At 58.7% G+C, this 11012-nt stretch overlaps 1 protein-coding gene across 8 annotated transcripts in view; it reads left to right on the top strand.

Annotated features, from left to right (window-relative positions):
* The first annotated feature begins 1594 nt into the window (after window positions 1-1594).
* The window catches only part of Prrc2b (proline rich coiled-coil 2B), a 45645-nt gene continuing 36227 nt past the window's right edge, over window positions 1595-11012 (top strand). For all 8 annotated transcript variants that reach the window (XM_010627379.2, XM_019207916.1, XM_019207917.1 and 5 more), the window contains exons 1-6: window positions 1595-1764; window positions 2216-2393; window positions 4175-4277; window positions 6343-6415; window positions 9444-9587; window positions 10894-11012. The exon at window positions 10894-11012 ends at the window's right edge or, in 6 of these variants, runs on beyond it. In XM_010627379.2, coding sequence (XP_010625681.1) covers window positions 1650-1764; window positions 2216-2393; window positions 4175-4277; window positions 6343-6415; window positions 9444-9587; window positions 10894-11012 — 732 coding nt within the window. In that variant the 5' untranslated portion in view covers window positions 1595-1649. The remainder of the gene's footprint in view (window positions 1765-2215; window positions 2394-4174; window positions 4278-6342; window positions 6416-9443; window positions 9588-10893) is intronic.

Below are 11012 nucleotides of genomic sequence, written 5' to 3' on the forward strand. Positions count from 1 at the left end.
CCCTAGGGCTTGTGAGACAGGCGGTGGAAAAGTTTTCTTTTTCAGTTTTTTTTACTGGTACGTGATTGTAGTAATTACATTCATTGTGTGCAAGACCTTTTTTCTTTCTCTTTATTTTTGGTTTTTTGAGACCAGGTCTTGCTTTGCATTTCAGGGTGGCCTTGACCTCACTATGTACCCAGGTTGGCATCCAATTAGTGGCAACCCCCCCGCCTCAGCCTCCCCAGTGCTGGGGTTGCAGGTGTGCACCACCACGCTCTGAAGCAGAACATTTCTTAATTCCTTTTTTAAACCCCTCCCCACCTCGTATCTCCTGGCCTGTTCTTGTGTAAATGCTCACACGCGCACGCACACACACACACACACACACGCGCGCGCACACTTTTGCACACGTTCACAGCGGTGGGGACGGCGTTCCTCGTGGGACTTGGTGCCCGTACACGGCACCCCCGCGCCGCCTTCATCCTCTCCCTGCCTCGTCTCTCCATCCTCCTGGATTCCCTCCGGTCTGTTATTTTGTACTTTAAGTGCTGGGTTCTCGTGTGGGGGAGGAGGGTGCTCCTGAGGCCTTCGTGTTTGGTCTCGCTGCACTGTCTCCCTGTGGGCGGCTGGCTCACCCTCCTCTGACGGCCGCACCGCTGAGCTCGGGGTGGCTGGCCGGTCAGTGGTCATCTTCACCTCACACGGCGTGGTGGCCCCGCTGTGGCCCTTGCCACGTGTTGGGGATGCGTGGGCGGGGCTGTGTCCGGGTCCCGTTTCCTGTGGGCCTCGTGGTACAGTTCCTTGTTTGCTTCCTTGTCCCCCGCCACACACTGGCGATGGAACCCCGACCCTCACAGCCTTTTAAACGTTTTGTATTACGAGACAGGGTCTCAGTAAGATGCCCAAGCTGGGCTTGAACTTGTGATCTTCCTGCCTCGGCCTCCTGAGTGCTGAGACAACGCGTGTGTCACCACGCCTACCTCTGTTTTTACTGCTTTTGTGACAAATGGCTGCTTACACAATGGCTTGAAGCAGCGTAGATTTATCAGCACAGTCCCGGAGTGGCCGCGGGCATGTTGGAGGGCCATCTGCAGCCTGCTGGGGGCCCTGGCCCGGCTCCTGGTTCATCTCTGCCTGATCTCTGCTCCCTCTGCTAGGGCCCAGGGGACCCTCCGGCTCCCTGGCACCTTCTCCCCATCATCAAACTCGAGGCAAATCCTCCTGCCTCAGCCTTCCAAGTGCGAGGATGTCAGGCCTGGGTGCCGGCTGTTCATTGGGAAAGTGTCCGTGTCTCACCGTGGCTTCCTGATCTCTGTGGCTTTGCTCCGACTTGGCTTTGTTCCCCGTGGCACAGCCTGGTTCTGTGCCACCACCTGTGGTGGGATGTTCTGTGTGTCCCCAGCGTTGGGTTGTCCCTGATGAGCTGGTGAGACGCAGTGTGAAGTGGGCGGGGCAGGGTGGCCCGGGTCCCAGGTCCCAGGTCCCAGGGCCGCAGATCGCCCCCTCCTGGCAGCCAGTGCCGAGAATGTGGGTGGTGCCCGGAGACAGCCCAGGCCGGACCTCGAGTCCCAGGTTCTTCTGACGAACGAGTGGTCTCCTCTCCGTCCCAAAGGCAGATCGGGAGCGGTGCCGAGAAAAATTTCCTTACTCGATGACATTTCATCGCGATGTCCGATCGTTTGGGGCAAATAACGAAGGGCAAGGATGGGAAAAGCAAGTATTCGACTCTCAGCCTGTTTGACAAGTATAAAGGAAGATCAGTAGACTTGGCCAGACCCTCAGGTGAGGCCTGCGATGGGCAGGGTTTGGGCCCCTCCCACGGCTGCTGCCCCCAGACCTGGCCCCATGGCGCCACCCTGAAGAGCAGGATCTTTGCGGACCAGACTGGCGCAGGGCCGCCGGGTGTCCCCGAGGGGAGGGAGGCGTGGTCGTCCTGTCTCCTTGGCGTCTTGAGAGTGGGTGGAGTTTAGTTTGTGGTAGTGTCACCCTTGAGGTGTCCCCGTCTGACAGTTGAGGGTCCGCGGGCAGAGACGGTTTGGTCCTGTCCAGACCGTGGGGATCAGGTCCCTGCTGGCTCTGCGTCTGGGCCCTGGCTCCTGGAGTTGCCTCCTGCGTCGGGACAGTGGAGGACGCCGCAGAGATTTCAGCAGTGACCCTGTCCCCAAGGCCTGGGTGACCGCAGGTGGCACGGCCTCTTCCCCTGTGACCTTGCCGTGTGACGCCTCTCCCCCAGCTGTTCCTAGACATGGCTTACAGAGTCTCGGAAAAGTTGCCACAGCCCGGCGCATGCCGCCGCCTGCAAACCTGCCAAGTCTGAAGTCTGAGAACAAAGGAAACGACCCCAACATCGTGATAGTACCCAAGGACGGGACGGGATGGGCAAACAAGACCGACCAGCAAGACCCAAAGAGGTGAGTGCGGGGCGGGCCGGGGCTGCAGAGCCTGCACTGGGGGCCCCGGTGTTCTTGGCTTGGCCGGGCGGCTCCACTGGCCCTGTACGTGGAGCCAGGGACGCTGCCTCTCCTGGCTTCCGGAGCTGAGGCAACAGCCTCTGTGGCAGCCTCGTCTCTGGTGACCAGCGTCTCCCTGCCTTGCTTGCAGTGGCTTCTTGCCCAAGGAGCAAGACGGTGCTTTGGCATTGGACCCGCAGCAGCAGTTATGAGATGTGGTCCCAAAGGTGCCTTTTATTTGTCCCCTGGGGACTAAACCCAGGGCCTTCACCCTGAGCTCTTTCCCCAGCCCCTTTCTCTTTTTTATTTTGAGACAGGGTCTCACTGAGTCACTTGAGTTCCCTGGGCTGGGCTCAAACTTGCAATCTTCCTGCCTCAGCCTCTACAGGTGCTGGGATGACATGTGTGGGCCGCCACGTCTGGCTCCTCATTCGTTTTATCCAGTCTTAACCAGCATTGGCACAAGGTGCCAGTTGGCCCTGTAAGGTGCCAGCTGTGCCAAAGCCAGGGAGGAAGTGCGGAGGGAACAGCAGGGCAGGGGGCCTTCTGCAAGGGCTGTCTGTGCTCGGACTTGAAGCCTGTGTGTGCAGTGAGAGGCGGAGCCTGCGGCCTCTGTCGGCCGACCGTGAATGATGTGGAGGCCCGGTCGCAGGTGTGCGGATCCGTGAAGAACAGATTGGCACGGGCTCCGTGGCACCTGGCCGGGTGGCGTGGGAAGGTGGGTGGAAAGGCCCTCCCTCCGCCGGTCCTGCTGCTCGCTCAGAACGCGAGTGGGGGAACTGACATGTGGCACAGCCTTTTGGGGGTCACAGTTTGTTTGTATCTTCTAAGCTCCAAAACATCTGTTGATCTAATAATTTCACTTCTAAGATCACTTCTAAAAAGACAAACACAAGGAGATGAACCCCGATAATACCAGCACTCAGGAGGCTGAGACAGGAGGATTACCAGTAGTTCAAGGCCATAGGGAGACCCCGGTCTCAAAACAAACAAAAACAAAGGAGAAGGATTTGTATGTATACAAAATACTGTGGCTTTATCTGTAATGGGTAAAAATTAAAGATTGGTTCAATTGTAGCCCATCCAGTTGCCCTCTGTCATCCATTAAAAGATAAGTAGATGTGTGTGTATTGTTATGGGAAAATATTCACAAAGAGAAAAGGGACCAGATGTACTGTGTTGAAACAGTGCTGTATTAATGTATGTGTGAGAAATCCTGAGTTTCTGCCTGCAGGACCAGTTTGTGACCAGTTTATATTACAGTCCTACCTTTATTTATTCATTTATTTATTCAAGACAGAGTCTCCTGTGTAGTCCAGGCTGGCCTTGAGTTCACTATGTAGCCCAGGCTGACCTGGAACTCACGGTGATCCTCCTGCCTCAGCCTCCCGAGGGCTGGGATCATAGGCCTGTGCCACCACACCCAGCTCTTCTTGTGTTTATTTTTACTATGAGCTTGCATTTCTTTGGTAAGGGGAGGGAAGGGAGGAAAACTGTTAAGTCTTAAAGCAGTCACCCCAGATGGCGTGAACCAGGGTCAGGAGGAAGGAGATCCATGACTTGGTTTCCCCATTGGTGACTCCTCCGTTTCGTCTCGGTCTCGGTGGCGTCGACTCCGCCGGGGAAAGTGACTTTCACGGTGCTCAGGGAGCTGCTGTCCACTGTGGTTCTCGGCAGTGTGGCCTGTCCCCGGCCCCGCGCTGGGTCTGATGTCCCTTGGTGTCCCCCCTCCCCTGTCCCAGTTCCAGTGCGACGGCCTGTCAGCCGCCGGAGTCGCTGCCGCAGCCGGGTTTGCAGAAATCTGTCTCCAATTTGCAGAAGCCGACACCATCAATCAACCAGGAGGTGAGTGCTGGGCCCTGTGGCTGGGGCCAGGGTGTGGCCAAGGAGGCTGCTTCTCCCTGACCTGCTTGTCCTGGGGAGGCCTGGTGCAGCGAGTGCAGGAAAACGTACCTCTGTGAAGACGGCTGATCTGCAGCTTTGTGTTTTGTTTTTTGAGACAGGGTGTTGCCTTGTAGCCCAAGCTGGCCTCAGACTTGTGGTGATCCTCCTGCCTCAGCCTCCCGAGTACTGGGATTCCAAGCGAGATGCCACCACCCCGGGCTGATTTGTACCTTTGGAGAAAGACCCCCAGATACAGAGGGGGCAACAGGCACCTGCTTTGGTTTTTCTGATGGATTTGCCTTCCTGTGGGGCCACTTAGGTTGGGGCTGGCTGCCTCAGTTTCCCTAAATGTGCTCCAGGGAAATTAGTGCCACAAAAAGTGCCAAGTGTGGTGGTCCATGCCTAGAATCGCAGTATCTTGGGAGGCTGAGTCGGGAGGATGGCAGGTTTGTGCCCAGGCCGGGCAGTTTAGTGAGCTGGTAAGACCTGGATGTCGCTCAGTGTGAAGGCCCAGGGCCAGTTCTCAGTACTGCAAAAAGAAGACAAAAATTGCATTTCTTTGTGACATGAGTTTGGCAAGCTCCTGGCTGCGGTGCCTGCAGACCTCGGGTTGCAGAGGCGTACAGTGGCTCCTTGAGAGGATGGTGTGAACGGTTAGCCTTGGGAAGCCTTTCTAGACCAAGCGTCTCCAAGAAATAACCTGGGTGCACCCTGGGAAAAGCCATTCACGTTCCTTTATGCACTGATACATGGGGATGTAGCTCAGAGGTTCCACCGCCTGCCTCACAAGCACAAGGGCCGGAGTTCGATCCCTGGTACCCCTCCAAACAATTTTTTTTCCTTAATGGAAAGCACTTTTTTTTTTTTTTTTTTTTTTTTTTTTTAATTTAACCAAGCAAGGGCCCCTAACACCCTGTGTCCGCCAGACCCTGTCCGTGGGTTGGCATACATCGGCAGGAGGGTACACAGAGACAACTTGTGTCTTACTTGTCTTATTTGCTGGGCAGTTAGTTTTGTGTTGTGTTGATTTCTTGAGACAGGAACCCACTGTGTAGCCCCGGCTGACCTTGAACTCATGGCAGTCCTCCTGCCTCAGCCTCCTGAGCTCTGAGATCACAGGTGTGCGCCATCCTGCTTGGCTCTGCTGGGTGTCGTAGGAGATGAAACACTCCCCTGTGTGCTGTCAGTAGAAGCGGAGGAGTCTGTCTGTGACACTTCTGATGGGTGCTTTGGGAACTAGAGACGGAGTGAGGCTCCACTCCTGGGGGGCGGTTATTGGCCTCGCCCTCCTCGGGCCTGCTGGCCACTCGAGTACAGTGGGGTCTTTTTGTGAGAATTCCCAGCCGAGGGTTTGATGCAGCGGTTCTTCAGCCCTGGCTGCAGTGTGTTAAACGCCAATGACAGCTGCGGCCTGTGTAAGAAAATTCTCGAAGGGTCCGGGCTGTAGCCAGGTGGGTCCCATGCAGCACTGCGCCAGGCCACTCTGTCCAGGGCCCAGCTTTTCCTGGTGGCCGCTGAGTCTTTTCTGTCCTAGTGCCCTGCAGTTGTGTCTTCAAACGCTCAATAGAGTGCTGCTCTCCTGCTGTGGGATTCAGCTTCCCACGTGGGTGACCGTGGGTGGGGATGGTTGCTGGTGAGGACTGTTGACTCCTGACCCTCAGCTGGCAGGGCAGGCCGGAAGGCAGCTGCTGTTGGCAAAGGTTGCGGAGCTCTGGCTGGGGACCCAAAGGGGCTTTGCACTTGGTGGGGCTGGGTGCAGATCCCAGTGCTGAGGGGAACCGGATGTCCGAGTCCAGTCGTCACTGTTCCGGAGCCGCCTCGGGCCCTGAGCAGACTGTCCCAGATCTGGGTCCGCGCAACCTTCCTGGGCTGTGCGTGCGTGCGTGCGTGCGTGGTGCCAGGGATCTGGCTGAGGACCTTCCACTTGCGAGGCGGGTGTGGTCCCTCCGAGCTCACCCCCAGCCCTGCCCCTGTGTTTGAGACAGGGCCTCTCTCACTCAGCCCTCCTCACCCCCGTCTCTTCCAGAACACAAATTCAGTGCCAGGTGGACCAAGGTCATGGGCACAGCTGAATGGAAAGCCAGCAGGACACGGAGGTGGTGAGTGCGCGGGCTGGGCAGGGTCACCACCCAGGTCCTTCCGGCGGGTCCGGGCTCCTCCCAGCCCAGTGCAGTCCACAGGGCAGAAGCGCACGATGCCCTTGGCTGCGCTGGAGGAGCCTTCTCGGTTCTGTCACCAGGGCCCAGTGGTTTCCTGGGCTGCGACCACAGGAAGAGGCGATGGGGGCCTGGCTTTGGCTTCAGGCAGGGACTGTGAGGAGCCAGCCTCCTGGGTGGAGCTGCCGCTTTGGCGCGTGATCAAAGACATGGTGCTCAAAGCTGGGAAGATGAAGCTGGGCGTGGTGACGCACAGCTGTAGTCCAAGCACTCCAGAGGAGGCTGAGGCAGGAGGGTCGCTGTGAGTTCCAGGCCCGTCTGGGCCACATAGCAAGGCGCTGTCTCAAACAGAGTACTGAATGGGGATTACAGATTCTAGCAGCTCTTGAGGCCAGCACAGGCAGGGAGGCCTGAGCCTTGGCTGATTGGCTTCCTCTCTGTCCTGGAGCCCCTGGAAATGTGTCCCTGTGGCTGCACGGCGTGGGTGAACACCGCCAGTCCGGGCTTTCCTGAGTGAGGTCTTGTCATTCTTCTCTGAGCTGGGACATTTCTCTCACATGTGCGGACCCAGCAGGCAGTGCGGGCTGAGGCAGCGGAGATCTGGGAAACACGCGTCACCTTCCTCCAGCCTCGCGCTGCCTCCGCAGCTCGCGTGGGAAACCAGTGCCACGCCCACGGCTGCACCCCTCTGAGGTGGCAGCTGCTGTGACCAAGGCCCTCCTGTCTCCCGAGGAAAGTGTCAAACCACCCGGCAACATGCAGGGCTCCTTGTCCAGGAGCCACGGCGCAGGCTGGGCACTCAGGGCTCCACACTGCATGGTGGGTCACCAGCAGGGCGTGGAGACGAGGGCAGCGGGTCACCAGGTCCCTGCGGTCTGCACAGAGGCTCCTCGAAGGGCAGGTGCAAGATTGTCAGCTGGGTCTGCGGCTGTCCGTGGCCCTGTTTCTGTACAGTTCATTAACTTTTTTGAGATGGGGTCTCACTGTGCAGTCCAGGCTGGCCTCGAACTCTCAAGAGCTCCTCTTGCCTCAGCCTCCTGAGGGTTGGGATTTGCAGGTGTGTGGCACCATGCCTGGCTTTAAATTTTTTTTAAGTCAGCAGGATATCAAGTTTTAATTAAAGAGAATCACAAGGATTGTTAGCCGTCAGAGCCTTGTGCAGGCCAGTTGGCACTGCCTATCAGAATACCAGCGTGTCCTTGACCCGCCAGCTCCTTCCGCCATGAATGGCTCTGGGCCACTTTTGAGATGACCGGTGCACAAGATTGTTCCCTGGAGGCCAGGGCTCAGCTCAGTGGTTCCACCACCTGCCTCCCCAGTACAAAAAAAAAGATTGTCCCCTGGGACGCTGGCAGCAGAGGACTGGCCACAGTCACGTAGACCTCCTTCGGATGTGGGATACAACGTTTCTAGGGAGAAATAAAGCAGATGCTTCTGGCTGCGTCTGGGTCTAGTTCTCAGTGGGGGCGATTGCCACTGTTTATGTGATGAACAGAGATGAGGAAAATGCTGCTGCAAAGTGTGGATGGAGTATGAGGGCCGGGGACTTAGCTCAGTGGCACAAGGTTGTCCCCTGGGGCCACGGATTCGGCTCAGTGGTTCCACCACCTGCTTTGCAAGTGCAAGGCTCTGAGTTCGATCCTTGGTACCAAAAAAAAAAAAATATATGTGCAATATGCAACTTTCACAGCCTCTGCCGGGAGGCTCATGGGAAAGGAGGGACGGGCATCTCTGCATCTCTGGAGGTGCTTTAGGGTGTGGGAGTAGCACAGGCGTGGAGGCCAGGCCCGGCTGGAATGTTTTCCCTGTGTCCTCCCTGGGAGCTGGGTAGACTCATTACTCAGCACAGATAAAACTTGCCTGGAAAATCAGTGCAAACCCAGGAAGGTCCTCCATCCTCACTGGCGGCGGTGGCGGTGGTGGCTTCGGAAGTAGAATCAGGCTTCCGGGCCCTGCTCTGCTGCCGGCCACACTGTGATGCCCTTGGGATACGGGGTGAGGGACGGGGGCGTCGCTGACCTCAGATGTCCTCCCGGCTCCAGGGAAGAGGACTTGGAAGTGGCATCACCCCATGCACAAGATGGCCTTTAGGTCTGTGTCACTCGAGTCCGGTGGCCCGGACAGTGTGGGGCCTCCGTGTGTGGCTGAGTGTGGCCAGACGTGACCGCTGGTGTTGCTGAGTCAGGACCTACGGCAGCCTCTGCCCTGGCTCTCTGTGGGGGAGCGTCTGGTCCGTGCTTGCAGTGATAGCGTCATGGCTCTTGGGCAGAAGCAGCGCTGGAGAGGCCCCGTTGACCCCAACAGTCCAGCTGGGTGCAGGGTGGGGCTTCACTGTTCCTTCTGTGGCGCTGACTCTTAACATCCGCAGCTGCTCTGCCCAAGTCCCCGTCTGAGAGCAGCGGCTCTCGGTGGCCCTTGGATGTCCCCTCCCTGGAGGGCCTAATCGCTGGAGCCCAAGCATCCAGTCCTCACCCAGGGGACCCTCGGACCCGACCCTCACTGAGGACGTGGTGCACGGTGTCCCTGCCAGCAGGAAGGGCATCACGGCCGTGCTGTGGGCTCCCTAGTCTGGACCAACCGATGAGCTCCTGCCCGGGGACTTCCGCTGCGGCCCCGTCACCCGGCCACCCGGAAGTGACCGTGGAATCTGCTTCCTGCTGTGCAGGACGGGAGGCGGGGAGGGGACAGGGCGGCTCTGTGAAGGAGGCGCTGGTGGAAGCAGGGAGTGACGACCGATCCAGGAAAGCAACGCTCGCCAGCATCGCACGAGCCCTCGGCCTGGCGGGGCCCGAGGCTGCACGGGAAGCAGAGCTCAGTAGTGGTGGCCCAGGGACTCGCGTTGCCCGCAGGGTGGCAGGCACCCTCCTGGGGCCCACAGCCGGACTTGCGGCCCGGGCCGGCAGCTGGCTGCCATCTGGTGTGCGCACAGCCGGGGCGACGCCCGCACTGCTCCTCTCTCCGCTCCCCACAGGTTTAAGGGGCTCAAGCCGACTGTTACCCTTCTCTCCCGAGGAATTTCCGACGCTGAAAGCAGCTGGGGGGCAGGACAAGGCTGGCAGAGAAAAGGGCGTCTTAGATCTGTCGTATGGGCCAGGACCAAGCCTCCGCCCGCAGAGTAAGTCCGGCCGCTGTCCCCGTCCCCGTCCCGGACGGGAGGACCCCGCATCGTGTCTCGGCCCCTGGGGAGCCGGGCCAGGACTGTGCCCGGCCAGCGTCCGCTGCAGTCCCTCTTGGCTGTCCTCCCGGCCCCGGCTTCCCGTCCCTGTCCCCGTCCCGGCTGCTCGCAGCCAGCCCAGCACCGCTGCCCCTCCTCCAGCCGCCTCACTGGGCAGCCCAGGCTGGCGCCAGACTCGCGGCGACCCTCCTGCCTCATTTCTTAGACCGCAGAATCCCCAAGGCCCTCACTGAGGTGGCACCTCGTACACTACGTGACCTCTGAGCTTTGCCAGTGGCCCGTGTGGGGAAAGTGTAATCAAGTCTTTTAGAGCAGGAGTTGTGCCTTTCTGGCCTTAATTAAGCCGAGTTGCCCTTAATTAGGGCTGGAAAAATGTGGAGCCAGAAGCAGCTTCTAGGACCAGTTCCCTCTCTCTCGGGAGGTGAGGAAGCCAGTGGCCCTCGGCCTCCCTGGACAGAGCGGGAGCTGCCTGGTCCCTGGCTCTCGGCCCAGCCTCCCTCACAGGGGTCCCGAGTGAGGGACTTCGTCTGTGTCTAAGTCTTAGCAGGTCTGCTCCCTCTGCCGCCCTGCAGTGGTCCTCTCCTTTCATCTGCAGTTTCTCTTTCTGCAGCTGCACCTAAAAATATCACTGAACGGTACAATATTGTGAGCCGGGCCTTGTGGTGAACACAGCGCTGTGGGAGGCTGAGGCAGGAGGATCGGAAGCTGGAGACCAGCCTAGGCAACTTTGTGAGAGCCCGCCTCAGAAAAGGGCTGGGGATATAGCTCAGTGCAAAGGTTCTGAGTTCAGTCCTTAGTTCCCCCCCCAAAAAAAAACCGATTTTTGAAAGAGTGTAAGACTGTGTAGTTTTTTATTCCAGTGTACTGTACGATTGCTCATTCCTCACTGTACTTGATTTACCTATCAGTCTTTGTCACAGGTAGATACGTGAGTAAACAAAGTGTGCCTGGGCTTCGGGCGTCCGCCGGGTCCCCCGGGATAAGGGCTCCGCTAAGTCTTGCCGCCAGCTCCTTTCCCGTGGGCCCCGCACGGCCCGGCTCTGGCCCACTGACGTCTCACTTCCCCGCCCTTCTCCGAGCTGACCCTGCTTCCCCAGCCAAGTTCAGCCCTTGCCCCCCGCCTCCTGACAGACTGTGCTACTCCGTCCTTTTGGTTTTTATTATTTTCTGGTGATCGACGGGTCCCTGGCCTCTCAGACCCCCTAACCCCCCCTTTCCTCTCCCCCGTGCCCCTTTCCGTTTCCAGACGTGACGAGCTGGAGGGAGGGCGGTGGGCGAAACATCATTGCTGCCGCGGCTCTGAGCGCCTCCCCGCCTGAGCCGGGCAGCAGGAGCGCGGGCACAGGAGACGGAGCCCCCTCGTCG

This window comes from Fukomys damarensis, unplaced genomic scaffold (assembly GCF_012274545.1).
Source record: "Fukomys damarensis isolate Sample0158 unplaced genomic scaffold, DMR_v1.0_HiC HiC_scaffold_36, whole genome shotgun sequence".
Lineage (NCBI taxonomy): Eukaryota > Metazoa > Chordata > Mammalia > Rodentia > Bathyergidae > Fukomys > Fukomys damarensis.